Here is a 26,951-nt window from a genome sequence, read left to right on the forward strand (position 1 = left end):
ATATAAAACACCAAGGCCAGATCACATGATAATTGCAACGAGAGTAGCCTCCCTTACTTGTATACACAAAGATGAGGTGATGTGAGCTAGGTGAAATGGGGTTTAACGTCGCGTCCAAGATTTTTGCACTTATATAGCGACGTGCATGTATGTGTGTGTGTTTGTGTAGCTGCTTGTACTAGTCCGGACTGATGCCGATTATAGTGCTAGCTCACTGAGATACCATGCCGCAGTATACACCACTCAGACACAGTATACTGTATACTGTCTCCGAGCCGACCAATCCTTGTTTTATCCTCTTAATGCCAGGCGCCAGACAGGGTAACAATAAGTACCATCTTTTAACGTCTTTTGGTATGACGCGTCCGGGGATCGAATCCCGGACCTTCCACTCTCCGGGCGGATGCCCTACCACAAGACCACGGAGGCGATCTACAAAAAGATGGGGAAAACTGCATGGTATATGTTACCAGAGGGTATCTTGAATAAACTCAACCAGCGGGTAGAGTAAAACAAATAAATAATTGGACCTGGTTAATTGTGTTTCAATTATATGCGAAGGGTGTGGGAAGTGAACTGATGGATACCACGATGCACATGACGACATTCAGTTGGGTCCTGTAGTGATGAAGTGGGAATAGAATGTAAACATTGGACATCAAGACCTTATTTGCTTCTATGTAACCTGCCCATTGTGAAGGGAAGTAGTGTGTGATATGACACATGTTGTAACTGACTACTGTGTTGATATTGTTATAACGTCCTAGGATGAAGCGGTGTATGTATGTGTGTCACTCCGTGATATGACACATGTTGTAACTGACTACTGTGTTGATATTGTTATAACGTCCTAGGATGAAGCGGTGTATGTATGTGTGTCACTCCGTGATATGACACATGTTGTAACTGACTACTGTGTTGATATTGTTATAACGTCCTAGGATGAAGCGGTGTATGTATGTGTGTCACCACGTCATGGATTGCAGGTGATGTATAGTCAGTTGCTGTTTGTTCACACTTGTTCATTATTCTGAGGTTAAATTTCTTTAATTATGTTTATTAGTGTTAGAAACTCGTCAACAGCTCTAGAGGTGTAATGATACAGTAAGGTTGCCATATGATATGTACCCTGATGCTATTGGTGCGATACGAGTGATGAGTGATGCGGCTGCTTTAGACTTGGTTACTTACAATATCAATCACTGGATCGTCTAGCCCAAACTCTATCACTTTCAGGCCACCATCATATAGCTCGAATATTGATGAGTTCAGCATTAAACAAAACAACAAAACCACCTGGGTTTGGTGTTATCTTTCCCCAGGAAACTGATGTGTGACACACAATAATACTGTGTAAGTCTGTAAGTCACTCACTCACTCACTCGTATGTCACAGTATACAGGGTAAATGCAACCTAAACTGTTTTCATGGACAGGTTTCCTGCTGTTGGAATGTCTGAAAGATATGTTTCAATCTTTCCATATGAATTGAGAAAGAGGTATGACACATTTAACAAACCTGACTTAAGCTTTCATCTTGAGACTACCATGTAGAAGTATTGTTCTCCCTAACACCAGCCTCGCTGACTCACTGGCTGTAGATGCAGTGCTGTATAACGCTACATCGGCTTTAAAAATGTTAACATTGCTTGACAATGTTGAGAAAGGAATGTAATAAGAATGATCATTTATTTTATTTTTGTATACCTTGTATAAACATGATAAAGAGAAAGATATTACTGATACACTTCTTGTAATAAACATTGTCAAAGTAATGAGAGAAACAGTGATACCTCACCAGGGTAGACGGCCCCGTTGAGTTATGCCATGGCATGCTGCCTGTTGTTTATACATAGGTTGGCCATAGACGGTGAACAAAAAAGTTTTAGCAGTGTTGTCAGAAACCATGGTGGCGTTGGGTAATCTGATAAATCTTTCATCCTGTTATTTTGGATCCAATAGCATCTGTTTTTAACATGTAGACTTGGCTGATATTTACATTTGCATAGTTTATGAAGTTAATCTTTCATTTCTTGCATTTGACTGTTCATGGAATCATCATATATTGAGCAATTCTCACTCAGCCTCTCCAACATCAGAGAGGGAAAGGAAACGTTTATTTGTATTCTGAACGAGATCACCAGGACATATAAGTTACGTCTGCGGTGGATTTCTTCGCTGTTTCCACAAGTTTGTCATACAGGAGATAAAGAAAGCTTTCATTCATGTTTATTTTCATGTATTCCCACAAATTCATGACCACAATTTTTGTGGCCACTCATGCACGCCAACAAAACTACCATTGTCTTACAGGTTTGAATGAGGTCATTATCTTATTTCGTTTGTCACTGTGGTGAGCTAGAGAGTCTGATGGCTCCACTTTTCATCTTGATTTGCTTTCACAATATCATTTGATTTTTTACTACCCTGCTTTGAGTTGATTATGTTGTGTCATTGACTATTAACTTCATTCCTTTTAACACCATTTGATTTCAGGCATGTTAGTGAACGCAGCACGTTTCTGCCCCGAAACGTGTCATATTCCAACCTCGTGGGGTTGGATACATCCAGGTTTGCTATACTTCTTGACATTGTATATGATCTCATATCACCCTCCCCACAGTTCTCAGTTAGAATTGGTCTTCTGCAACCCATGCTTGTAAAAGGTGACTAACGGGATCAGATGGACAGACTCGCGGACTTGGTTGATGTATGTCATCATATCTCAATTGCCTGGATAGATGCTCATGATGTCAATCACTGGCTTGTCTGGTCTGGACTCAAGTGCAGCGTTAAACATGACAGCATTAGAGACACAGTGACAGCTTAAGTACATCATATATTTTGTCAGATTTTGTTATTGAGTATTCAGTGCCCAGGACTTTAATATTGAATCAACTCTTTCAGTCGGAGGCTTCAATGTTAAAATCTCCAGACATTAAATCCTCATTGTTAATCTGACAAAAAATAATGTTTCTGATATTCTAAATATCCTGTACTTGTGTTGTTAGTAATAGTCAGTAGGATTGCTTTTAACGTGTACTCAAACATCAATGAAACATGAAATTGCTCTGAAATCATACACCATCATGTTGGATGTGTGTTACCATGACAACTGAACTGCATGGATAAACTAGCAGAATACAGTTATAAATAAACTAGTGAATTCGTTCTGGTAATGACTAGTTTTGAAGGTCGAGACTGAATTTTATTTAATGAATTTGAAAGGTTATTTCAACTCATCAACACACTCCACAATTACTGTATATTTATGATATACTGAACAAAAAAGAGTTGGGGGAACATGACAATATTTTGGAATATTTGGCTGTTGTGACGACCGAGCGCACAGTTTCATAAATATATCCCCCCAAATATTCATGAACCCTAACTTTCCCAAAGAACGTTGTAGTTGTGTTATGTTTAGTGAGGAAATATGAGGATTCCTCTGTACCAAAATGTCACAATGTTTGGATCTGTATACAAACAGTCCTCATGTTCCTGAGTGTGGGAGAATTAGGGTAATTCTTGATAATAATAAAAGTTGATGTGAGGGTGCACTTGAATGTGTTGTTGTGTTGGTTCGCGTTGCTGATGATGTGTAAATATATTTTGTGTGTGAGCATGGTCTGTGGAGGTCACCATCACTGACGTTGTAGGACTTTGTGTGTTTAGTTTGTTTTGTTTGTTTTGTTTCAACTGACCCTGATTGCATGTATCGTTTTCAGTAGATCAAATACACTCAGAAGGCATATATAACTCCAGTTAATGTGCTGTTTGGATATAATGTCAAAGTTTTGAATGATGAAACTGCTGTTTTCTGTGTTGTCCATGCTGTGACCTTGGCTGTTGTCAAGGGTTCGCTGTTGTAGAGGCTGTAGCCAGAGACACGCTGTAGCACAGGCTCATATATGTTCGCTGTGTCACAGCTCTTCTCAGTTGTTCCCTGTGGAACAAGCTGTTGTCAAGTGCATCCTGTGGCACAGGCTGTTGTCAAGGGCGTCCTGTGGCACAGACTGTTGTCAAGGGCATCCTGTGGCACAGGCTGTTGTCAGTTGTGACCTGGAACACAGGCTGTTGCCAAGGGCATCCTGTGGCACAGGCTGTTGTCAAGGGCATCCTGTGGCACAGGCCTGTTGTCAAGGGCATCCTGTGGCACAGGCTGTTGTCCAGCATGCCCAGGAACACTGGCTGTTGTCAAGGGTTACTGTAACACAGGCTGTTGTCAAGGGTTACTGTAACACAGGCTGTTGCCAAGGTCATTCTGTGGTACAGGTTGTTGTGAAGGCGCCAAGGAACATGGGCTGTTGTCAAAGGTTACTGTAACACAGACTGTTGTCAAGGCCTGGCTGTTATCAAGGGCATCCTGTAACACAGGCTGTAATCACGGGCTGTTTTGAAGCTGTTGAACATGTGCATCTTTCCACGTGATATGGATGGCTATGCCTGCTGACTGTGTAGTGTATTGGTGAATGCTGACATTTTATCTCTGTGTTAGATTTGTGACTCTCTTCTAGACGAGAGCATTCTGCAGTCCTGTTGACACAAGCTGATACTTGACACACTGGTCACATGCGAATGAGATCCATCTTCAAAAAACTTACTGAATCTTGATCACCTTTGATGGTGTAAATTGTACATACCTTCGTTTGTTTTGCCACTCTTTGCCTGTTATTTTGACATTGGGGAGAATGGGAAAGTCGGGGTTTTCCGTTACAGTTAGAAATTATAAGGCTTATAGAGTGTGTGCAGGGCATCAGTTTGTTGGATGTGACTGTGGAGTTCTTCCATAGTTGTTTACGCCAGTAGTTTCAGCTTGATTCTTCTCATTCGTTCATCTCATGTTTCTGAAAACAAAGGACATTTGGGACACTTTTGAAATTTGAGTAACAAGTAATGCTGGGATAATGCCAGCCAAGAACTGTTGTTCCGATGATAAATGTGGTGAACCAGTCAGTAGTGGTTGAGTGACCAGATGCGGCGACTGCCGGGAAACAAGCTGTGGCTACGTTACTAATCACGACTTTCAGTTGTAGATTTGCATAACACATTGGCACTGACACTTTTATTTCCTTTGACATTTTACAGCAGTTTGCTTCACACAAAACAGAAACTGTATGGTGCATTGACAACCGACTTGAGACTGTACATGTTTATCTTTAGCTTCATGACTTGGTATATGTGCACCCGGCCAACCCCTTTTTCAAAATCTGCCTGCGGAGGTGATAGTTCTACTGCCACTAAAACACTGTAACACATTCTCCCGTCATGATCTATGTAAATTAATCACAATGTATTTATTATATAATTTTGATGTGGTGAAAAGTTGTTATATCAATTTATGACAATTATTACCTAACTACTTATTATGCTTATTTTTAAGATAGTTGCTCACTCAGCTAAATCAACACCTGTGCTTCTCGGCCATTAATCAGCTGGTTCTCGGATATTTAGCCTTGAGATTTGGAGATTGTGAAACTTAACATTTTGGGCTAATGTCATAGTTGTGAAGAAAATACAAAACAAGGAGTAATAAAAACAATGTTTGGTTTCATCAACAACCTTTAACTTTATGTTGTTTTACTGATAAGACAATGGTTGGTTAGTACAATGAATTGAGATCCTTACCTCCACACTATTACGACAATGAAGAATATTCATGTATATCAAAAGAATTCTTTGTGGACACCCTATTCATTTTGTCTCAGTTATTGGATTGCTGCTTGATAGATTCCCTATTTGTTTCTTTTGCCTTATTTCATTATTTCCCAAATTAAATATTGTGTTATGTTTGGTGTGGAAAGCAGGGGGAGGTCCATTTTGTATTTACATTTTTCACATATTATGAGGTGTTCAGACAGTTTTTCGCCTATGATCAGGTGGTCTGACATGGCTGGTTGTTTTTCATTATGCTCTCAAGCATGGATGGTTGATCATGGTCTCAGTCTCGGGTTTGTCTGGTCCAGACTTGATCGTTTACAGGCTGTTGTGGCTGGAATATTGCTGGCCCCGGTATTTCACGTTTCACAAGGTACATCGCCTTCATTCAGATCCGTCACCAACTCTACCAGTTTGTTGAGCTATGACAAGTTAGTGTTCATCTGACCCTGGGGGTTTCCAACATGTTCTTCATGGACGTAGAGATGTAGAGATAGTTATCTGTGAAGATCCGGGGTAGAATAAGTCTTCAGCAACCCATGCTTGCCGTGAAAGGCGACTATGCTTGTCATAAAAGGCGACTAACGGGATTGGGTGGTCAGCTCGCTGACTTTGTTGATGCATGTCATCATATCCCAATTGCGTAGATCGATGCTCATGATGTCAATCAATGGATTGTCTGGTCCAGACTTGATTATTTACAGACCGCCATCATATAGCTGGAATATTGCTGAGTTCGGTGTTAAACAACAAACACACACACAAGATACTCAATAGGCCTAGCAGTGCTGGACAAAATGTACCCTGAAGAGAAGCTGATGGAAGCTCCTTGTTCAGACGAAATACACTGATATTTAGTCCTGGCAAGTTAGATAGTTCATGTGATCAGAGATGATCAGCCTGTGGTCAGAGTTCTAACCTGTGTTATCACTCTATAACAACTGTTGAGTCACAATTAAATGTATGCATGTCAGATTCGATCATTTTAAGCTTACTAATGGTCAGTTTTGTGCTTATAGAATCAGTCATGTGTCTCCTCTTGGCTTGTAGCCAGTTTGTGCACCTTGCAACGAATTCAGATCTGAGAGTAAATGGAATTTCCGACATGTTTATGATTTTGCTAGTGGCCTAGAGGTTAAGGTGCTGGCTTCTCACATCAAAGACCCTAGTTCAGTTCCCCATTTCAGTACAATGTGTGAAAATTCATCATCAGCTTCTCATCCCCTGCTGAATCCGTTAACAAATTTCAGTATTACCAAAAATTAATGAATTGGAATTGAACAAGGGAAGTAACTCTTTCAGAGATATTATTTAGAATGTGTTTTTCAAATTTTTTTTGTTTCTACCACCGACCCTATTTGGAAAACGAAATTTTAAGCGAGTTAAGCGAGGCGTTGTTGTTTGTTAGGGTGTAGAGACTGGGCACAGGCGGGAGATGGAGGGTACGTGTAGTGCATGCGTGTCAGGACATTGCATGCTGATGGTAACATGCATTGTGGAATCTATTATTTGTCATGTCATGTATATTATCAGTGTAATGTCATATTTCATTACCATGTATTGTCATTCATCCACATAATCATTATTAATCACTCATTCATAGTTGTTATTTTGTTAACGTTAATATTTGGAATTTGTAGTTCTGTTATTTTCTCTACTTTATGAGTAGTGTTATTTAGTTTTAAGTGGGCATTTCATTGACATTCAACCCCTCCCTCTGTGTAGTTGACAGAATAGTCATCAGTCATTTTCATTTGTATACGCGAGACAGGAGCGGAGGTAGAGGAGGCAAGTAGTTTAAACATATACTCATGGAACAAAATAAGGGAACATGTAATCAGGGAAGAATCTGTGCTGCATAACAATTCCATTTTTATTTAACTCATGTTAAGCAGCTGGAGTCAGCAGTAAACAAAATCCTGCTATTTTGCCATTTGTTCCCTTATTTGTTTCTGTCAGTATACCTCTGACACAAGAGGGAATGCTCACATTCATATGGTAAAAGCTCTAAAAACACCTGCTCACATGAGAGTTTCATTTGTTGTCCTCAGTTTCCGAGTGCTGCTTACATGTTTTCTCCATTGCCTGTTTTCAGACATTACCACCAGCGCCGGAAGTCAATGATTCCAAACTTGTCCCAGGCTAGCTTCGGCAACATCGGGTCGAGTGCGGACCTCAAGAAGTTGAACGAGGAGTATCTAGGGAGCAGCACGCCCCACCACGAGGCTGCCAAGCTGGAGATGGTGAAGGTTGACGTGGATAACAACATGGTTAGCGACAACCAATGGATTTTTTTTATAAGAAGGGCTGGGATTTTAAAGAAAAACATTATTTGTTAAGAAAACAAAACCAATTTTACTGACGGTTTTACCAACAAAAGTTACGTCTTTGCATGACATTTTGGATATTGTTTGGCTCCCTTCAGAAAAAGGATTGTATAGAAGCAATGACCGAAAAAATACTTTATCTGGAGCAATAATCCCAATGCAAGTTGGGTTAGGTCAAACTAAAAATGTGCTTGATTGTCAAAGAAGGATATTAATGATGGCCTTAATTTCAGAGCGGTGCTTGGGTAGCCTAGTGGTTAAAAGCGTACGCTCATCACGCTGAAAACTCTGGTTCGATTTCCGACATGGGTACAATGTGTGAAGCCCATTTCTGGTGTCTCCAGCCGTGATACTGCTGGAATATTGCTAAAAGGGGCATAAAACCATACTCACTCACTCACTCTCTCACTCAGAAAGAGTGTCTCAATTTCATGCATGGGGAATCTGGATCAGAATAGGTCCCCAAAGACTGTAGGGCCTTCAGAGGTGATGTTTCAGTTCAACTGACATAAAGAATGGATATACTTTTATTCTTTTCAGACTGATAGTGTTCACATAGGAATCTCCGCTGCAGAGCCCAAGCGGAATGTGCAGGACATCATGCGACGTATTCCTGCTGATGCAGAAGCCAGCATCGTGCTGGTTGGTAACGTCGACTTCTTGGAGAAACCGGCGGTGGCCTTTGTTCGTCTGGAGGAGGGTCAGATCCTGGACAACCTCACAGAGGTGCCGCTGCCCACACGCTTTGTGATCATCCTCCTTGGCCCAGAGAGTGCCATGGACTACCACGAAGTGGGACGATCCATTTCCACACTCATGGCCAATCAGGTGAGTGACAATTGCAGGTCAGTCCATGTCTGAGTTCATGACCAATCAGGTGACTGACACTTGTGGGTCGCTGCATTTCTAAGTTCAAGGCGAGATGAGTGGATGACCCTGATGAAAGTAGTAAAGATATATCCGTGTATCTACCAAGCACTTGTTATTCCCCACATGTACATGGCCAATCGTCTCTCACCTCCAGAGTTTCCATGAAGTGGCTTACAAAGCGGATTCCAGGGAACAACTTTTGCACGCCATTAACAGCTTCCTGGACGACTCAATAGTGCTGCCCCCTGGTGACTGGGACCAGAAGACGCTGCTGCCAATCATGGACATGGCCCGGAAACGGGCCAACCTCCGACATCGCAAGAAGAAGAAACATGAGGAACAAACAGGTATGTTTGGGTGGTTCCTGAAATAGATGATCAGAAAAAGACAAATACCAGTCTCTGTAATTCAATATTAAAGTCAAAGGATCCTTGTAATTTCATAAATCCATGATTCATGATCCCTTGGCCCCCTTTTATAATACTTTCTAGAACAGAGTATTGTGCTATAGACTATGTACATGAACTGTCGTGTGGCCATGTATGTGCCTTTGTCTGGAAACTCCGACTTTGTAGGCTGACAGTCTTGACCCCTGCATATTATCATGTGACCAACTGTGTGTGCCTTTGTGTGGACACTCCGACTTTGTAGGCTGACAGTCTTGACCCCTGCATATTATCGTGTGACCAACTGTGTGTGCCTTTGTCTGGACACTCCGACTTTGTAGGCTGACAGTCTTGACCCCTGCATATTATCGTGTGACCAACTGTGTGTGCCTTTGTCTGGACACTCCGACTTTGTAGGCTGACAGTCTCGACCCCTGCATATTATCGTGTGACCAACTGTGTGTGCCTTTGTCTGGACACTCCCAACTGTGTAGGCTGACAGTCTTGACCCCTGCATGTGACCATGTGTGCGACCATATGTGTGACCATGTGTGTTCTTCTCACTGTAGGCCTGCTGGATAAAGAACACAAGAAGATCCCCACAGATCCCCTTCTGCGAACTGGCTGTTTGTTTGGCGGCCTCATCAACGACATCAAGCGGCGGTATCCTCACTACGTCAGCGACCTGCGAGACTCCCTCAACCTCCAGTGCCTCATGGCACTTGTCTTCATCTTCTTCGCATGTTTTTCACCGTGTATCGCCTTCGGCGGAATCCTCAGTAAGCTATTGGCCTGGTGTATAGTGTATTGCCTTGTAGAGGTAGTTGTGTACAAGGTAAATGTATGTGAATCACGACTGGTTTTAATGTACTAATAATCATAATTAAGTTGCCCTAGTACTATACGACTATCATCCGTCAACCATCATTTTGGAACCCATTTTTTCACAATTATTTTCCATAAAGCGCACATTCTTGAAACGAAAGTTGGTTATTATCGATTAAAAATCATTGACTAACTAATAGTACCAGTTTTGTTCATATTTCATGTCCAAATAAAAATATTTTCTTCGTTGTAAATCATGTAAGTGTGTTAACATTGACATGTCCTTGTAGTGGAGGTAAGAACAGACAATGAAGGTGTTTTAGTCAACAATTCTAGTAAAGTATTACATTTTCATATACTTAGTTAGTTTAAATCATACTTCAGTTCAAAACTCATTTAAATGTATTCACAGACATTCCCTCATCATTAGGCTGGATGTTGAGGTGACCCAGGGTCATGCATGGAGCCAGCATGTTTGACACGCATTATGGCATTGTTGTGAGACGTGAAATTGTCTGTTCTTGTTGATTGTGTGTCATTGTGCCCCGACAATGTGGGACTTTGCTCACAATATCAACCACTGGTTTGTGTTCGTTTCTTTACAGACTGCTGTGATATTCTGGGATTATTTTTGACCGCAGTGTAAGACAGTAAATGGGGAAACTGATATTGCTGAAACACGTCTGAAACAAATACCTTTGATTCCCACAAATTGACCTTTGACTAGCCCAGTTGTTGTTACCATCGTTACCTGCAGCCAAGTTTACATCAGCTGTTGCAGAAGATCTGGGGCAGAGTAGGTCTTCAGCAACCCATGCTTGCCGTAAAAGGCAACTTTGTTTGTCATAAGAGCGGACTAACGGGATTTGGAGGCCAGGCTCAGTGACTTAGTTGATGCTCGTGTATCCCAATTGCGTGGATCGATGCTCATGATGTCAATCTCTAGATTGTCTGGTTGAGACTCATTTATGATTATTTACAGGCCGCTGTCATATAGCTGAAATATTGCTGAGTGCAGTATTAAACAACAAACAAACAAACAAAACCTGCAGCCAAGTTGGTTTCAATTGTTGTTACCTGTGTTGACATCCCATATTGTTGCAGGTGAGAAGACCAAGGGCATGATGGGAGTGAGTGAGACGGTGCTGAGCACGTCGTTGTGCGGCGTGGTGTTTGGCTTGTTTTGCGGGCAGCCGCTGCTGATAGTCGGGGCCACCGGCCCGGTGCTGGTGTTTGAACAATCGCTATACAAGGTGAGACAACATCCATCAAACAAACAAAGTTCTAATTATAACATTACATTCAATGCAATGATGTAAAATAAAGCCTGTTCATTTCTTGTGTTCCTGATTCCTGTACTCAGTGAAATACAAGTCCACTCTACTTAGGCATAACATTAGTTGGGGCTTTGTTAACATGAACGGGGAGACTTCTTATTCTGATTTTGCAGACATGGGGCCGAATATCAGCCTCTGAGCAGGTCGAGATGAAGTCCTGTTTATGTTTATGTCAACATGATACTTTCAGATGTTTTCTCACTATAAGACAGGGGCGGTCGGGTAACCTAGTGGTTAAAGCGTTCGCTCGTCACGCCGAAGACCCGGGTTCGATTCGCGTCATGGGTACAATGTGTGAAGCCCATTTCTGGTGTCCCCCACCGTGATATTGCTGGAATATTGCTAAAAGCGGCGTAAAACCACACTCACTCACTCACTCACTCACTATAAGACAATAGCCACTTGACATGTCTTCTGGTGCAAGGGATAATTGTGACATCAGAAAGTATTTAGTTCAACACATGGAGTAGTAAGAGGGCACCCACATGTGCAGCCAGTCAGTTAAGCCAGTAAATCAATTCGACCCGTGAAGATCCGGGGTAGAATGGGTCTTCAGCAACCCATGCTGGCCGTAAATGAAGACTATGCTTCTCGTAAGAGGCGACTAACGTGATCGGCTGGTCAGACTTGCTGACTTGCTTGATGCATGTCATCGTATCCCAATTGCATGGATAGATGCTCATGATGTCAATCACTGGATTATCTTGTCCAGACTTGATTATTTACAGACTGCCGTCATAAAGCTGGAATATTGCTGAGTGCAGCGTTAAACAACAGACAAACAAACAAACAGTTCAGTAATTCATTGGACAGTCGTTTCAGCAACCCACTGATTTCAACTCAGTTCTTTTTCAGTGCAGTTCAAAATCAATGAATCAGTCAATCATCAACAATCGATCAATCAATCATTCAATCCCTCCATCATGTTGTATTGTTGCAGTTCTGTGATGCTAATGAAATTGAGTTCCTGTCGTTCCGGTGCTGGATCGGCATGTGGGTGTGTTTCATCACCACGGTAACGGTGGCTCTGGAAGGAAGCTTCCTCATCCGCTACGTCACCCGTTTCACCGAGGAGATATTTGCCATTCTCATCTCGCTCATCTTCATCTACGAGGCTATCAAGAAAGTGGATAAGGTGAGTGTGAATGACACCAGTTGAGCTCTCGGTTTAGTTTACTGCAGTATTTCTGACTTGCTAGTGACTTATCATTTATTCATTCACCTTGCATATCCCTTCCCTTGGGATTCGGGGTTAAACTTGGTCCCTAGCGACCTGTATTTGTTGTATCAGGTGACTAAATGGATTGGGTGGTCATGTTCGTTGACTTTGTTCATTGTGTGTCATGCTCATGATTTTGGACTTTGCTCCTAATATTAATCACTAGTAGTATCTCTGGTCCATACCTGATTATTTTCAGGCCATCGTTATGTAACTTTAATATTGCTGAGTGCATCTATATACAACAAACAAACAAACACTCCCTCCAAAACAAGTTTTCACACCATCTCCCTCATGAAACATATCTCGTCCCACTGTGTGATGTTGATGATAACGACGACGATGATGATGATGATAATGATAATATTTCTTTCAGACTTTCACCCACCACCCCCTCAATGCTGTGTTCTGCCCCAATGACAGCAGTAGTTACCCTAACCTGTACCACAACAGCAGTAACATCACCAACATCACCACTACCACTGACAACACCACCACCACCACCCCTGTGTACGAGTCTGATGACCATCCTGAACGCCGCAATGAGCCCAACACCGCTCTCCTCACCACCATCTTGGTGCTGGGGACTTTCCTCATTGCCTATTTCCTCAGGATCTTCAGGAACAGCAAATTCTTAGGCAGGAGTGTGAGTAAAAGCAGGGAAATCCCATTTATCTGACCCATGTTGTTGTGGTCCACGTGCTAGCCTGATTTCATGACTCTACGTCTAACGGGAAGGGTGGTCAGACTGGATGACTTGGTTAATTCGTATCCCAATTGAGTGGATGGATGCTCACGATGTCAATCACTGGATTGTCTTGTTCAGACTCGATTATTTACAGACCGCTGTCATATGGCTGGAATATTGCTGAGTGAGGCTTTAAACAACGAACAAACAAATCATGACTACAGCACTGATGATCTAATGCAGACTCCATTGTTGATGTTATTCAGACATAGTTGATACAATGCCACAATATAGGAACTTTGTTGACATCATCTATAGGCGTCACTTTGCATTGTTGTCGATGTCACAGTCTATTGTTATCGGTGTTATGTATTCCACAAAAGTTTACTATAAAAGACATGTTCCCGACAGCCAACTGTAAAGTGTGGCAAGAGATTATGACATTGGTGTGTGCATGTAGTTGTGTACAAGGTGCTGCAGACGTAGTTGTATATGTGACGCTGCAGATGTAGTTCCAATGTAGATATAGTTGTGTCTGTAGATGTAGTTAATGGTGACAATGTAAGATGCCAGATAGTGTTGAATCAGCATTTATTTCTATTGCAGGCTCGACGTGCTCTGGGAGATTTTGGAATCCTGATCGCATTATTCGCCATGGTCCTGACTGACTACTTTGTTAAAGACACGTATACTCAGGTCAGTACAAGATGAGGGTGATCCCAGAGATGACTTGGGCCACATCAGGCACCCTGTACCACATGAAGACAGTAGCATAAAACATCATTTTATTCTGCTGGGTATTGTTCATTTTAAGTATCAGTGCTATTGATTATATTTTTATTTTTTTTAATTTGTACCCTGGCAGCATTTATTGTAATTGTACCCTGACTTATTTACAAAACAAAAACTTATGAAATTGTTCAATCAATGTTGCAGAAACTAGACATCAAGGATTCACTAAGTCCCACGTCCAAGAAGCGGTACGGCTGGTTTGTCAACCCGATGGGGAGCAAAAACAGTATTGAAGTATGGATGGTGTTTGCAGCCATCATCCCCGCCTTCCTCATCTTTATCCTGCTCTTCATGGAGATACAGCTCACTGAGTGAGTCAAGGCTGCTCACTGACTGCACACAGGCTACACACTAGCTACACACTGGCTACACAGATTCCACACTGGATCCAAACCAGCAACACACTGAGCACACAGGCTACCACGGTGCTGCACACTGGCTACACCCACAGGCTACAATCACAGGCTACACACTGGCTACACACAGGCTGCACACACAGGCTGCACACTGGCCACACACACAGGCTACACAATGGCTACACACACAGGCTATAGACTGGCTACACACACAGGCTACACACACAGGCTGCACACTGGCTACACACACAGGCTGCACACTGGCTACACACACAGGCTACCACGGTGCTGCACACTGGCTACACCCACAGGCTGCACACTTGCTACACACACAGGCTACACAGGCTGTGCACACAGGCTACACACTGGCTACACACTGGCAACACACAGGATACACAATGGCTACACACAAGCTACACACATCGGCTGCACACTGGTTACACACACAGGCTACACACACACACAGGCCATCATCCCAGCCTTCCTCATCTTTATCCTGCTCTTCATGGAGATACAGCTCACTGACTGCACACAGGGGCTACACACTAGCTACACACTGGCTACACAGTTTCCACACTGGATCCAAACAAGCAGCACACTGAGCACACAGGCTACCAAGCAGCTGCACACTGGCTACACCCACAGGCTACACACACAGGCTACACACTGGCTGCACACTGGCTACACACACAGGCTACACACTGGCTACACACAAGCTACACACGCAGGCTACACAATGGCTACACACACAGGCTACACACGGGCTACACACACAGGCTGCACATAGGCTACACACACAGGCTGCAGACTAGCTACACACACAGGCTGCACACTGGCTACACACACAGGCTGCACAATGGCTACACACACAAGGCTGCACAATGGCTACACACACAGGCTACCACGGTGCTGCACACTGGCTACACCCACAGGCTACACACAGGCTGCACACTTGCTACACACACATACTACACAGGCTGCACACACAGGTTACACACTAGCTGCATACTGGCAACACACAGGCTACACAATGGCTACACACAAGCTACACAACGGCTGCACACTGGTTACACACACAGGCTACACACTGGCAACACACAGGATACACACTGGCCACACAATGGCTACACACAGACTACACTGGCTATATACAGGTTGCACACTGGCTACACTCTGGCTTCACACAGGGTACACTGGCTACATACTGGTTACACACAGGCTAGTCTGGCTACACACAGGCTACACACTGGCTGCACACAGGCTACACTCTGGCTACAACCGCTGGGTACACACAGGCTATACATAGCCTGCACAGAAGATGCACACAGGCTACACACTGGCTACAAACAGGCTAGTCTGGCTACACACTGGCTACACACAGGATGCACACAGGCTACACACAGGCTATACTTAGGCTGCACAGAAGATGCACACAGGCTACACACAGGCTATACTTAGGCTGCACAGAAGATGCACACAGGCTACACACAGGCTATACTTAGGCTGCACAGAAGATGCACACAGGCTACACACTGGCTCTGCACAAACTCCATGCAGACTACGTTCTGGCTCCACACAGGCTATACACAGTTTACATACACGCTCCACATTGGCTCCACACAGGCTCCACACTGGCTACACACAGGCTACATACGCTGGCTGCACACAGGCTATACATAGGCTGCACAGGAGATGCACACAGGCTACACACAGGCTACATTACTGGCTGCACACAGGCTACCCACTGGCTACATTACTGGCTGCACACAGGCTATACATAGGCTGCACAGGAGATGCACACAGGCTACACACAGGCTACATTACTGGCTGCACACAGGCTACCCACTGGCTACATTACTGGCTGCACACAGGCTATACATAGGCTGCACAGGAGATGCACACAGGCTATACACAGGCTATACACAGGATGCACACAGGCTACCCACTGGCTACATTACTGGCTGCACACAGGCTACACTCTGGCCACACACAGGCTATACTCTGGCTACACACAGGCTACACACTGGCTGCACACAGGCTACACACTGGCTACATACGCTAGGTACACACAGGCTATACATAGGCTGCACAGAAGATGCACACAGGCTACACACTGGCTACACACAGGCTAGTCTGGCTACACACTGGCTACACACAGACTACATACAGGCTACACACAGGCTACCCACTGGCTACATCCGCTGGCTACACACAGGCTATACATTGAATAGCTTGAACAACAACCTGCACTTTGAACATACGAGAAACATACAGTTATTATCAGGTGATACAGCATAGGTGGAAGATACCCCCGAACATGAAACTTACTTTATGCTGAAAAACATTTCCGAATTCCTGTAAAAGCTGTCCATACTGTTTGCGTTTAAATGTTTCTCAAATGATGTTCACAATTTATAGGGTGATCCTTAACAAGAAAGATCGAAAGCTGAGGAAGGGGAGTGGTTTCCACTTGGATCAATTTATCATGGGAGTGCTGACATTTGTGTGCGGCCTGCTGGGTCTACCCTGGATGTGTGCCGCCACCGTCCGCACCGTGGCTCACACCTCCGCCCTCAGCGTCTTCTCTCGAACACACGCCCCCGGAGAGAAGCCCAAGCTGCTGTATGTCATTGAGCAGAGACTGACCAATGTCATGGTCAGCTTACTCATAGGTGAGCATGGCAGGATGGATGTTTTTGATTGTATGAGTGCTTCCAGTGGAGCTGAATTAACATACAGGTGTAGTGTTGATGTTGTCGATTGTATGAGTGCTTCCAGTGGAGCTGAATTAACAACCAGGTGCGAAGTCCATGTTGTTGATTGTATGAGTGCTTCCAGTGGAGCTGAATTAACATACAGGTGCAGTGTTGATGTTGTTGATTGTATGAGTGCTTCCAGTGGAGCTGAATGAGCACATAGGTGCAGTGTTGATGTCAGGATTGTGGAAAGGCCTTAAAGTTGAAAATTGTGTCACAAAATACCTACAAATCTGGCACGTTTTTCAATTTTCATGATCAATTTAAGGTCTTGGTTCTCAGACACCGCTGCATAATCACAAGTCCGCCAAAACATTTCGTTTTTGTTTTCATTTTAAAAAAAAAAAAATGCTTATATATACATGTACCGTACCACATCTCGAACACAAAACCTTCAGTTCAGATTTGTTGACATGCTTCTTCTGGTATTGTGTTCAAGATGTGAAATAAAATGGAAGCCATTGTATGTGTGTTTTATACCCACGTTGGTAGTCCAGTATTCTGTATTCCAGTATTTTGCTCATCAAAGAATACATTTATGTAGGGCGTCCCTTTCCCAGGTTGGTTGGACACAACTGTTTGGTTGGTTACATACTAGGTTTGAACAACAACAACAAAAAGGCCGTCCGTCTGTGCTATATTTTTAAAAGCCAGTGCTTGAGAACCAGTTCTTTTACTTTTTTAAGCCTAATGAATTCAAATTTATGGATTTTGAGGGTGTCCTCACTGTACCTGTCTTGTATGTTTGTAGGTGTAACCCTGTTCATGGGCCCTCTGCTGCGAGCAATCCCGGTGGCCGTCCTGTTTGGGGTGTTCCTGTATCTGGGGGTGTCCTCGCTGAATGGAGTGCAGTTCTTCCAGAGGATCAAACTGCTCCTCATGCCAGTCAAGCATCATCCAGAGTTCGGCTTTGTACGCAGGGTGAGTACATCCGGCCATTTGGAGCAAGATGTGTTCCTGTACGCAGGGTGAGTACATCCGTCCATTTGTAGCAAGACGTGTTCCTGTACGCAGGGTGAGTACATCAGGCCATTTGTAGCAAGACGTGTTCCTGAATGCAAGGTGAGTACATCAAGCCATTTGTAGCAAGACGGGTTCCTATTGAAGGAGATGAAAGAACAGTAGCAGCAGAGTTGTGTGTGCAAGGATTGGAATGATTGAAAGGTCTTGTTCACGATGATGGATGATGGTTTAATTGTTGCTGTGTGTTCCATGTGCAGACTCTGTGATTAAGACTGATGGTGTAACTATTGCTGTGTGTTCTAGGTGCAGACTCTGTGATGGAGACTGACAGTGTAACTATTGCTGTGTGTTCTAGGTGCAGACTCTGTGATGGAGACTGATGGTGTATCTATTGCTGTGTGTTCTAGGTGCAGACTCTGTGATGGAGACTGACAGTGTAACTATTGCTGTGTGTTCTAGGTGCAGACTCTGTGATGGAGACTGATGGTGTATCTATTGCTGTGTGTTCTAAGTGCAGACTCTGTGATGGAAACTGGTGGTGTATCTATTGCTGTGTGTTCTAGGTGCAAACTATGTGATGGAGACTGACAGTGTAACTATTGCTGTGTGTTCTAGGTGCAGACTCTGTGATGGAGACTGACAGTGAAACTATTGCTGTGTGTTCTAGGTGCAGACTCTGTGATGGAAACTGGTTGTGTAACTATTGCTGTGTGTTCTAGGTGCAGACTCTGTGATGGAAACTGGTGGTGTAACTATTGCTGTGTGTTCTAGGTGCAGACTCTGTGATGGAGACTGACATTGTAACTATTGCTGTGTGTTCCATGTGCAGACTCTGTGATGGAAACTGGTGGTGTAACTATTGCTGTGTGTTCTAGGTGCAGACTCTGTGATGGAGACTGACAGTGTAACTATTGCTGTGTGTTCCATGTGCAGACTCTGTGATGGAGACTGATGGTGTATCTATTGCTGTGTGTTCTAGGTGCAGACTCTGTGATGAAGACTGGTGGTATATCTATTGCTGTGTGTTCTAGGTGCAGACTCTGTGATGGAGACTGATGGTGTAACTATTGCTGTGTTTTCTAGGTGCAGACTCTGTGATGGAGACTGACAGTGTAACTATTGCTGTGTGTTCTAGGTGCGGACTCTGTGATGGAGACTGACAGTGTATCTATTGCTGTGAGTTCTAGGTGCAGACTCTGTGATGGAAACTGATGGTGTATCTATTGCTGTGTGTTCTAGGTGCAGACTCTGTGATGGAGACTGATGGTGTAACTATTGCTGTGTTTTCTAGGTGCAGACTCTGTGATGGAGACTGACAGTGTAACTATTGCTGTGTGTTCTAGGTGCGGACTCTGTGATGGAGACTGACAGTGTATCTATTGCTGTGTGTTCTAGGTGCAGACTCTGTGATGGAAACTGATGGTGTATCTATTGCTGTGTGTTCTAGGTGCAGACTCTGTGATGGAGACTGATGGTGTATCTATTGCTGTGTGTTCTAGGTGCAGACTCTGTGATGGAGACTGATGGTGTATCTATTGCTGTGTGTTCTAGGTGCAGACTCTGTGATGGAGACTGATGGTGTATCTATTGCTGTGTGTTCTAGGTGCAGACTCTGTGATGGAAACTGATGGTGTATCTATTGCTGTGTGTTCTAGGTGCAGACTCTGTGATGGAGACTGATGGTGTAACTATTGCTGTGTGTTCTAGGTGCAAACTCTGTGATGGAGACTGATGGTGTATCTATTGCTGTGTGTTCTAGGTGCAGACTCTGTGATGGAGACTGGTGGTGTATCTATTGCTGTGTGTTCTAGGTGCGGACTCTGTGATGGAGACTGATGGTGTATCTATTGCTGTGTGTTCTAGGTGCAGACTCTGTGATCGAAACTGGTGGTGAATCTATTGCTGTGTGTTCTAGGTGCGGACTCTGTGATGGAGACTGATGGTGTATCTATTGCTGTGTGTTCTAGGTGCGGACTCTGAAGATGCACATCTTCACAGTGATCCAGCTGGTGTGCCTGGTCATCTTGTGGGTCATCAAGTCCACTCAGGGTGCTCTGGCCTTCCCGTTCGTCCTTCTGTTGTTGATACCACTGCGACTACAGATCATGAGCCGTTTCTTTACCAAACAGGAGCTGCACGAGGTATGCCTCTCTATTGTGCCTTCTTCCCTGACATTGAAGAATTTCTTTTATTCTGATTGGTTAAATTTCCATTTTATACCCCTAAGTAAAGCCTTTTCACTAAAAAATGTGCATATGAATACATCAATAACCAACATATCGATCCATAAAAAACAATTCGGTTTCAAATTAACAATAATAGGTTTCCAATCTACTGTGAGACAAATTCAAACTCACAAATTAAAATACAGTAGGTGTATCATTGTTCCAGTCATCTTCAAGGCAAGGGAGTTCACTGTCTGTAAAAGTCCTATTTCCACACTTACTGAACTAGGCTGGAATTATGGAGTTATATTTTGGCTGGACTAATGAGTCGATGCATAATCCAATCAAAGTCGCGTAACAAAATCGACGTCTGGTTTGTAAACCACCATACAGATTTCATTCGATTGCGGGATTTGCAAAGCATGTTTACCGTCAACTAAGCGACAAGAGATATTTTCCTGATCTTTTCATGATTTTAATCAAGGTGTTCACGTGATTTGATGCACTTTGCGAAGTAAAACCCTTTTTGTTACAATATAGATCTTGATTATCTATCAGATCGTCTTCACTGAGCAACGCCATTTTATTTAAAGCAAATGCAAGTGATACGAGAGGTGGAATTTGATTGGTCAATAGGAGGGACATAGAAGGGAGATAACTTGTAACTGGTGGCGCTATGGTCGAGCCCAGGAACTCCAGTCTAGTTCGGCAAGGGTGTTAACCCTTGCCACGGGAAGATGTGTTTCATGTGAGAAGCCCTATCGTGTATCACTGATATAAGTATTGCTGTAATGTCTCACTCACTCACTCACTCACTCACTCACTCACTCACTCACTCACTCACTCACTCACTCACTCACTCACTCACTCACTCACTCACTCACAAATTTCTCAGCCAAAACAAATCCTTTTTCTCTTTTGTTTCTTCTAGTTGGACAAAGAAGAGGACGAGTCTGATGATGACGAGGATGAACCTGACTTTTATCACCAGGTCCACATGCCAATATAACCGCAGGTCTCAAATCCATCCAAGTAACAGGTACCAGCTTGAGCAGAATCTCCTGGATTACCTTAGAACCATCCACCAATCAAATACAAAACCATCCTTCCAGCTTTCACCATACATTAATCTTGTCGACTTTTGCACTGTGCCCAACTGCAAGCCTAGGCTGTCATGGCAAGGGATTTGTACTATAACTAGTATTTATTACACCAAATGTGTGCAAGAAGGGAATGCAGTTATGACAATCATGTCTGGAAGCCTGTTGGTAACTCTTCATGAAGACCTCGAATATGTTGACCTACAAAACCATCCTTCCAAGAACATTTGATTTTTGTCTCAAGGCTGTGCTGCTAATTTGTTAAGGCTGGATCATGTTGAAGACCAAATACCAAACTGTTGGCACGTCCAACACCGAAAGGCTGAGAATGATTCAAATACTCAGTGTGTGCATGGAACCTAGGGTGAAGATGTGATACAGTTGTGCTCTTGGAATCCATTGTACGTTAACGAAGAGGATTTCAATTTGTCCTTCTTACTGGATGAATTCTGTCAATCAATGGATTTTATGCTGAAAAATGGCATGGCTGCATTATAAATGGTGCTAATTTTCTTATTTGAAAATAATTCTTTGATAATTTGCTTACTGTTGCTGTGGCCTTCCGAGTCTGAAAGCTTTAAGTGATTCTGATTTCTTGAAGTTCTGTTCTGTCTGTGTTGTGTGGGCTCAGGTTTGATAAACAACAGAACTGACCTGTAACATGGATGAAAGATCCTATTTATATATGAATGGTTCTTATGACGTTATTTTTCTTTCAATATTTAGACAAATAGATTGTTATTGTTGTTGGTTGCCATCAATTGAGGAAACAATAAGTGCTTTATACAGTGTGTGTGTTGATGAGGATGTATGCCTGTTTGGTTCTGGGACATCACCACAGTGTCTGTGTATGGACCAGATAATAGCGTCCCAGAAAGACGCCCAAAACTGACGTGGGACCTCTCTGGATCAAGTTGAGCTGTTCAACAAATGATGTTTTGAGAAGAAATATGTTGTGACTGTTTCGTACACTGTGTACAGCTGGCTTGGGATCAGGACACGGTTCTCGGGACACGGTTCTCGGGACACGGTTCTTTGGACATAAGGGATGTAATTGTGGTAATCCACACCATGATGTTCAGCCTTGATTGGAGTATTATTTGGAATATTGATCTTTACGTGGATATACAACAGAATCTAGTGCATTGTTTAAAGTATCTTTAGAATCTAGATCTGTACATGGAGACATCAGATTCCAGTTGCATTGACGGAAGAGCCTTCTAGATCTGCACTTGGATGCTACAACAGACTTGCAAGCAGCAGGAACGGGATGTTGAGTGTGACATAATAGCGGTAGTGTGTTCGTGGTGAATTTGGCATGCCGTACAGACTCTAGACACAGCCTGTAGATTACAGACAAAGGTGCTGGATCTTCCCAGTAGCAGACTAGATTCAGTCTGGAGATGCTTGATTAGCATACCACAAAACAGTGATTGTTGTAACAAGATAGTTATCGATTGAAAAAACAGCCAATAGTTAGTGATTCAAGCAGCAACAAGACATCGATTGGTTGACGTAACAAGCTTCCGAGTGATTGAAGGGCCAACAAAGTAGCAAATAACAGAAGTGTCATGACCATGTGTGCAGGTGCTTGCTTAGCCCAACATCAATACAGCTAGTGTATGAAGAGTCATGACCATGTGTGCAGGTGCTTGCTGAGCCCAACAACAATAATGTATGAAGAGTCATGACCATGTGTGCAGGTGCGTGCTTAGCCCAACAATAAAGTATGAAGAGTCATGACAATGTGTGCAGGTGCTTGCTGAGCCCAACAACAATAATGTATGAAGAGTCATGACCATGTGTGCAGGTGCTTGCTTAGCCCAACAACAATAAAGTATGAAGAGTCATGACCATGTGTGCAGGTGCTTGCTTAGCCCAACAACAATACAGCTAGTGCATGAATTGTCATCACAACCTGTATAGCTCCTAAAATACATTGTTGTTTGATTGTGTCAGCATGTGCATAAAAGCGACTGCATTGCTTGTCTCTTGAACACTTGAAGCCTCAAGATAACTCTGTGGCATGTGTTAGAATGGACGGTGTGTGTGACACTAAAGACAATGTGGACACAGCCCTGTGTTGTCATGGGCCACAGTATCCATGGACTACTTTTTTTACGTATGTACATGGCTGAAAGTTGTAGGTGATGAACGCGTGACTTATTTGAGCTTTTTAGTCATCATTATCATCATCATCATCATCGTCATCATCGTCGTCATCATCATCAATTTCTTAGCATAAACCATTGAGTAAAGTATGTTGATTTTAAATCAGCAACACTTCTCACTGGAGATTATGAGTATTGTGTAAAATATGTCAAGAATTCATGCTAGAGTCTTGAGACTCACATATTTTAAGATTATTTTTTTTGTCATTTTCATTCATGATCAAGAGGTGTCATCTAATGGATGATGGAACATAGAAGACATTGAACCATCCAGTTGTTAACAATATCTTCATAGATTATTTTAGATATTTATTGGCATATATAATTCTATATGTTTGAGTTGCTATATTTCTACATTGAAGATGTCACCACAGCATGTGAGCAATCATGTCTCCTGGTGCCATGGTTTCCACTATGGTTGGTTTCAAATAGCCGGTGATAGTATTGAGGACTGGCTTTGACTTGTAGGCCAATATAGATAGATTTCCCCACGTTTGAGGGCACACAACTGCATGTACCTCACCTCCCAACATCACACAGGGTAATATTCGGAATTTCATCATAAACAATTTGGATTTCAGTCTTACCATTTTGCAAATTTGTTAAAATGTTGAACATAATTTCAGCCTGTTGTCACCAATGATTACCCACCCAGTTTGCAGTGATTCTCGGAATATATAACCCACCCAGCAGTTAGCAGTGTATATCAGGATATATACCTGGGTCTCATGACCTGAACGACTGGATTCCTTTTGTCAACTGCATGGGTGTATTGACATACCGGGGTATAGACTGAGTCACATTTTGCCATGTTATAACAACCATGTACAAAGGATATTACATTGCTATATCGCCTAGGTATACAGTGTTGCTATATACTGCTTTGGTATATGGCAAGCTAAATACGTTGTTGTGCATATTGATATACCCAGGCTTTATAACCTTGTTATGTTACCCGAGTATATAACGGCCTGTCCTCGTCTGTAAAGAAATAGGTTAGTTAGGGAGGCATGATGGATCTAGCTATTCTGGCCACACTGAGTCAACAGCCTTATTTATTTCTGTTCATAATCATTATTTTTTTGTTTGTATGTATGTACATATATAAAGAGGCAAAGTGGGAACTGATTGATAAACACGGGAAACTTGAAACTTTTCAAAATTAATCTGCTCTCCTAAGGTCAAATTATTGACTTTCTAATATGAAATTATGTGGTATAATTTCAGAAATGTAATGCATTGAAACCCTTTTACTTGAACACAAGGGAAACTGAATGTGAAGGACTAACGAGAAGGGCGGGAAGCTATCGTGTAATACTATCGTGTACGTCTTTAAGGGAATCAGAGGGGAACGTGGTTCACTTGGAAGCTTGCAAGCATATGAAAGATGATTGTTTTTAAGTTATTTTTAAATTATAAGCTGCTTTTATCAGCTTACATATGTACAGAAAGAAATCCATTGTACAGATTTGTGTACAGATAAAAGCCAACCTTTGGGTAATTGTGAAACTGTGTCATTCATGTCCTATTTTTCTATATGTGTTTCAGTTGTGTATTTCACAAACAATGTTAACTTTGTGTTGCATCAGATATTCTTCAAGACAGTTTGCTGTTTGTGTTTTCCATTAACCCTTTAGCTTCTGTGAGCGTGAACGTGTCTCAAGGAGGATGCCGTCAGTGAGTTTACAGGGAGTGTGTGATTGGGAACTGGGCAGGGACAGGTAGAGGGTGGAACCAGTACCACACACACCACACACCACACACACATACCACACACACAACTCACACACACATACACACACGCACACGCACACGCACCACACAACACTCACTCACTCACTCACACACACACACACACACACACACACACACACACACACACACACACACACACACACACACACACACACAGGAAGCTAACTTCTTCCTCCACTATGTATGATGTGTCTTAGTCAAGAGGCTAGGGATGATTTTAATCACACAGAGACTATGTTCCAGTTTCACACATTGCACTTATTACGATGTCTGACGGGGAGGTTTAAATTGTTCCCAGACCGTGGTGCTTTGTCCTTGTAATGTCCAGCTGTATACAAGAACAGCCAATATTAACTATATTAAGGTGCCTTCTTCACACAGTACGTAGGTTGTCAAGACTTAGTTAGGAATTGTTTCCTTCAGAGATCAGGAATTCTCTCTTCAATGTAATTAGATATCACATGCGAAAAGTAGCTGTGAATCTTTTCATATGTTTGGTAATGAGAAATTCTTTCTTAACATAAATGAAAGAGGAAAATATTTTGATTTTTAATCAGCTGCAATTCATTGTGAAAGATATTAGTTTTATGTAAAATATATGCACGCCAATTTTGAGAACTGTTCATGTTATATTTGGTATAGAGAAATCCCTTGGCTTGGTTCCTTCAAGGGTCTGACCCTCAGTTACACAACACTCCCCCTAGACGTTGAGAGTTACCTCCCTTGAGTGCACACAGTGTCTGTCACACCTCGTCTATAGAGGAGTCATCCCACAGAGGAGTGAGGCTGTGTCCAGGCATGTTGTTTATCGTTCGTGTTTGCAGCTGATACACCAACTTTAGTGAGTGAATTCAAACCATTTTTCTTTTTAATTGGTCCGAAAGTATTATGATGATGGGTAGTTGTATAGAAAGTATTATCCCACCACATATCAGCTTTATCATGCTGTCAGCAAACCACAGCATTAGCCATCCAGTCCCCCTTCTGTCTCGAGTAGTGATCCATGGACATGCAGCAGGCATCATACAGATCATAAGTATGTCATGTATCATGTGCTTCGGATCAGCCTCTGTGGCTGGGGATAAACCTCAAGTCTGTTCAACCCCTCAGAAATTCATCCAAGAATTATTTCTTTATTTTAACACTTGGAGTAATTCTTTCCCTTCATTTGCAGCTTGACAGAACATGGCACACATCCCTCTGTATCTAATTCAATATACAGTCTCAATAAGCATGTAGAAACGGTATTCAGTGCTGCATGAAAAAATGTCAACACATATTTCAAGAATGATAAAATCAAAGCTCCTTTATGTTAGTTGACCCTGGTGGCAACTAGGTTTGATTACAGTGTTGGAATCCTCCTTCTTTCCTTCTCTTCCCCCCCCCCCCCCCCCCCCCCCCCCCGGGTAATGATGAGGGTAAGGAGATTGTCCTCGGTTGAGTTCACAAGAACACGATATGGGGTACCGGAGCAGGGTAGCTACACCAGCACTGGTTACGATCCTTGGCTTGTAAGCTACATACCAAAGTTTAAGCACTAAGCTGGCTAGCTGTAATATATCAGATATATTTTTAAAGAATTGT

The 26,951-nt window shown here is 42.8% G+C and overlaps 1 protein-coding gene across 12 annotated transcripts in view; it reads left to right on the forward strand.

Annotated features, from left to right (window-relative positions):
* The window catches only part of LOC139464057 (anion exchange protein 3-like), a 124,833-nt gene extending 98,089 nt beyond the window's left edge, over nucleotides 1-26,744 (forward strand). For 11 of the 12 annotated variants that reach the window (XM_071245587.1, XM_071245585.1, XM_071245595.1 and 8 more), the window contains 14 exons: nucleotides 2,496-2,570; nucleotides 7,753-7,927; nucleotides 8,525-8,812; nucleotides 9,009-9,201; nucleotides 9,810-10,019; nucleotides 11,170-11,318; nucleotides 12,343-12,537; nucleotides 12,998-13,267; nucleotides 13,916-14,005; nucleotides 14,246-14,412; nucleotides 16,876-17,129; nucleotides 17,965-18,134; nucleotides 20,144-20,317; nucleotides 21,273-26,744. In XM_071245587.1, coding sequence (XP_071101688.1) covers nucleotides 2,496-2,570; nucleotides 7,753-7,927; nucleotides 8,525-8,812; nucleotides 9,009-9,201; nucleotides 9,810-10,019; nucleotides 11,170-11,318; nucleotides 12,343-12,537; nucleotides 12,998-13,267; nucleotides 13,916-14,005; nucleotides 14,246-14,412; nucleotides 16,876-17,129; nucleotides 17,965-18,134; nucleotides 20,144-20,317; nucleotides 21,273-21,350 — 2,488 coding nt within the window. In that variant the 3' untranslated portion in view covers nucleotides 21,351-26,744. The remainder of the gene's footprint in view (nucleotides 1-2,495; nucleotides 2,571-7,752; nucleotides 7,928-8,524; nucleotides 8,813-9,008; nucleotides 9,202-9,809; nucleotides 10,020-11,169; nucleotides 11,319-12,342; nucleotides 12,538-12,997; nucleotides 13,268-13,915; nucleotides 14,006-14,245; nucleotides 14,413-16,875; nucleotides 17,130-17,964; nucleotides 18,135-20,143; nucleotides 20,318-21,272) is intronic. The other variant, XM_071245596.1, reaches the window with a different exon arrangement.
* The last annotated feature ends 207 nt before the right edge of the window (nucleotides 26,745-26,951 follow it).

The sequence above is a fragment of the Haliotis cracherodii genome, unplaced genomic scaffold (genome assembly GCF_022045235.1).
Source record: "Haliotis cracherodii isolate W230 unplaced genomic scaffold, xgHalCrac1.p SCAF_16, whole genome shotgun sequence".
Lineage (NCBI taxonomy): Eukaryota > Metazoa > Mollusca > Gastropoda > Lepetellida > Haliotidae > Haliotis > Haliotis cracherodii.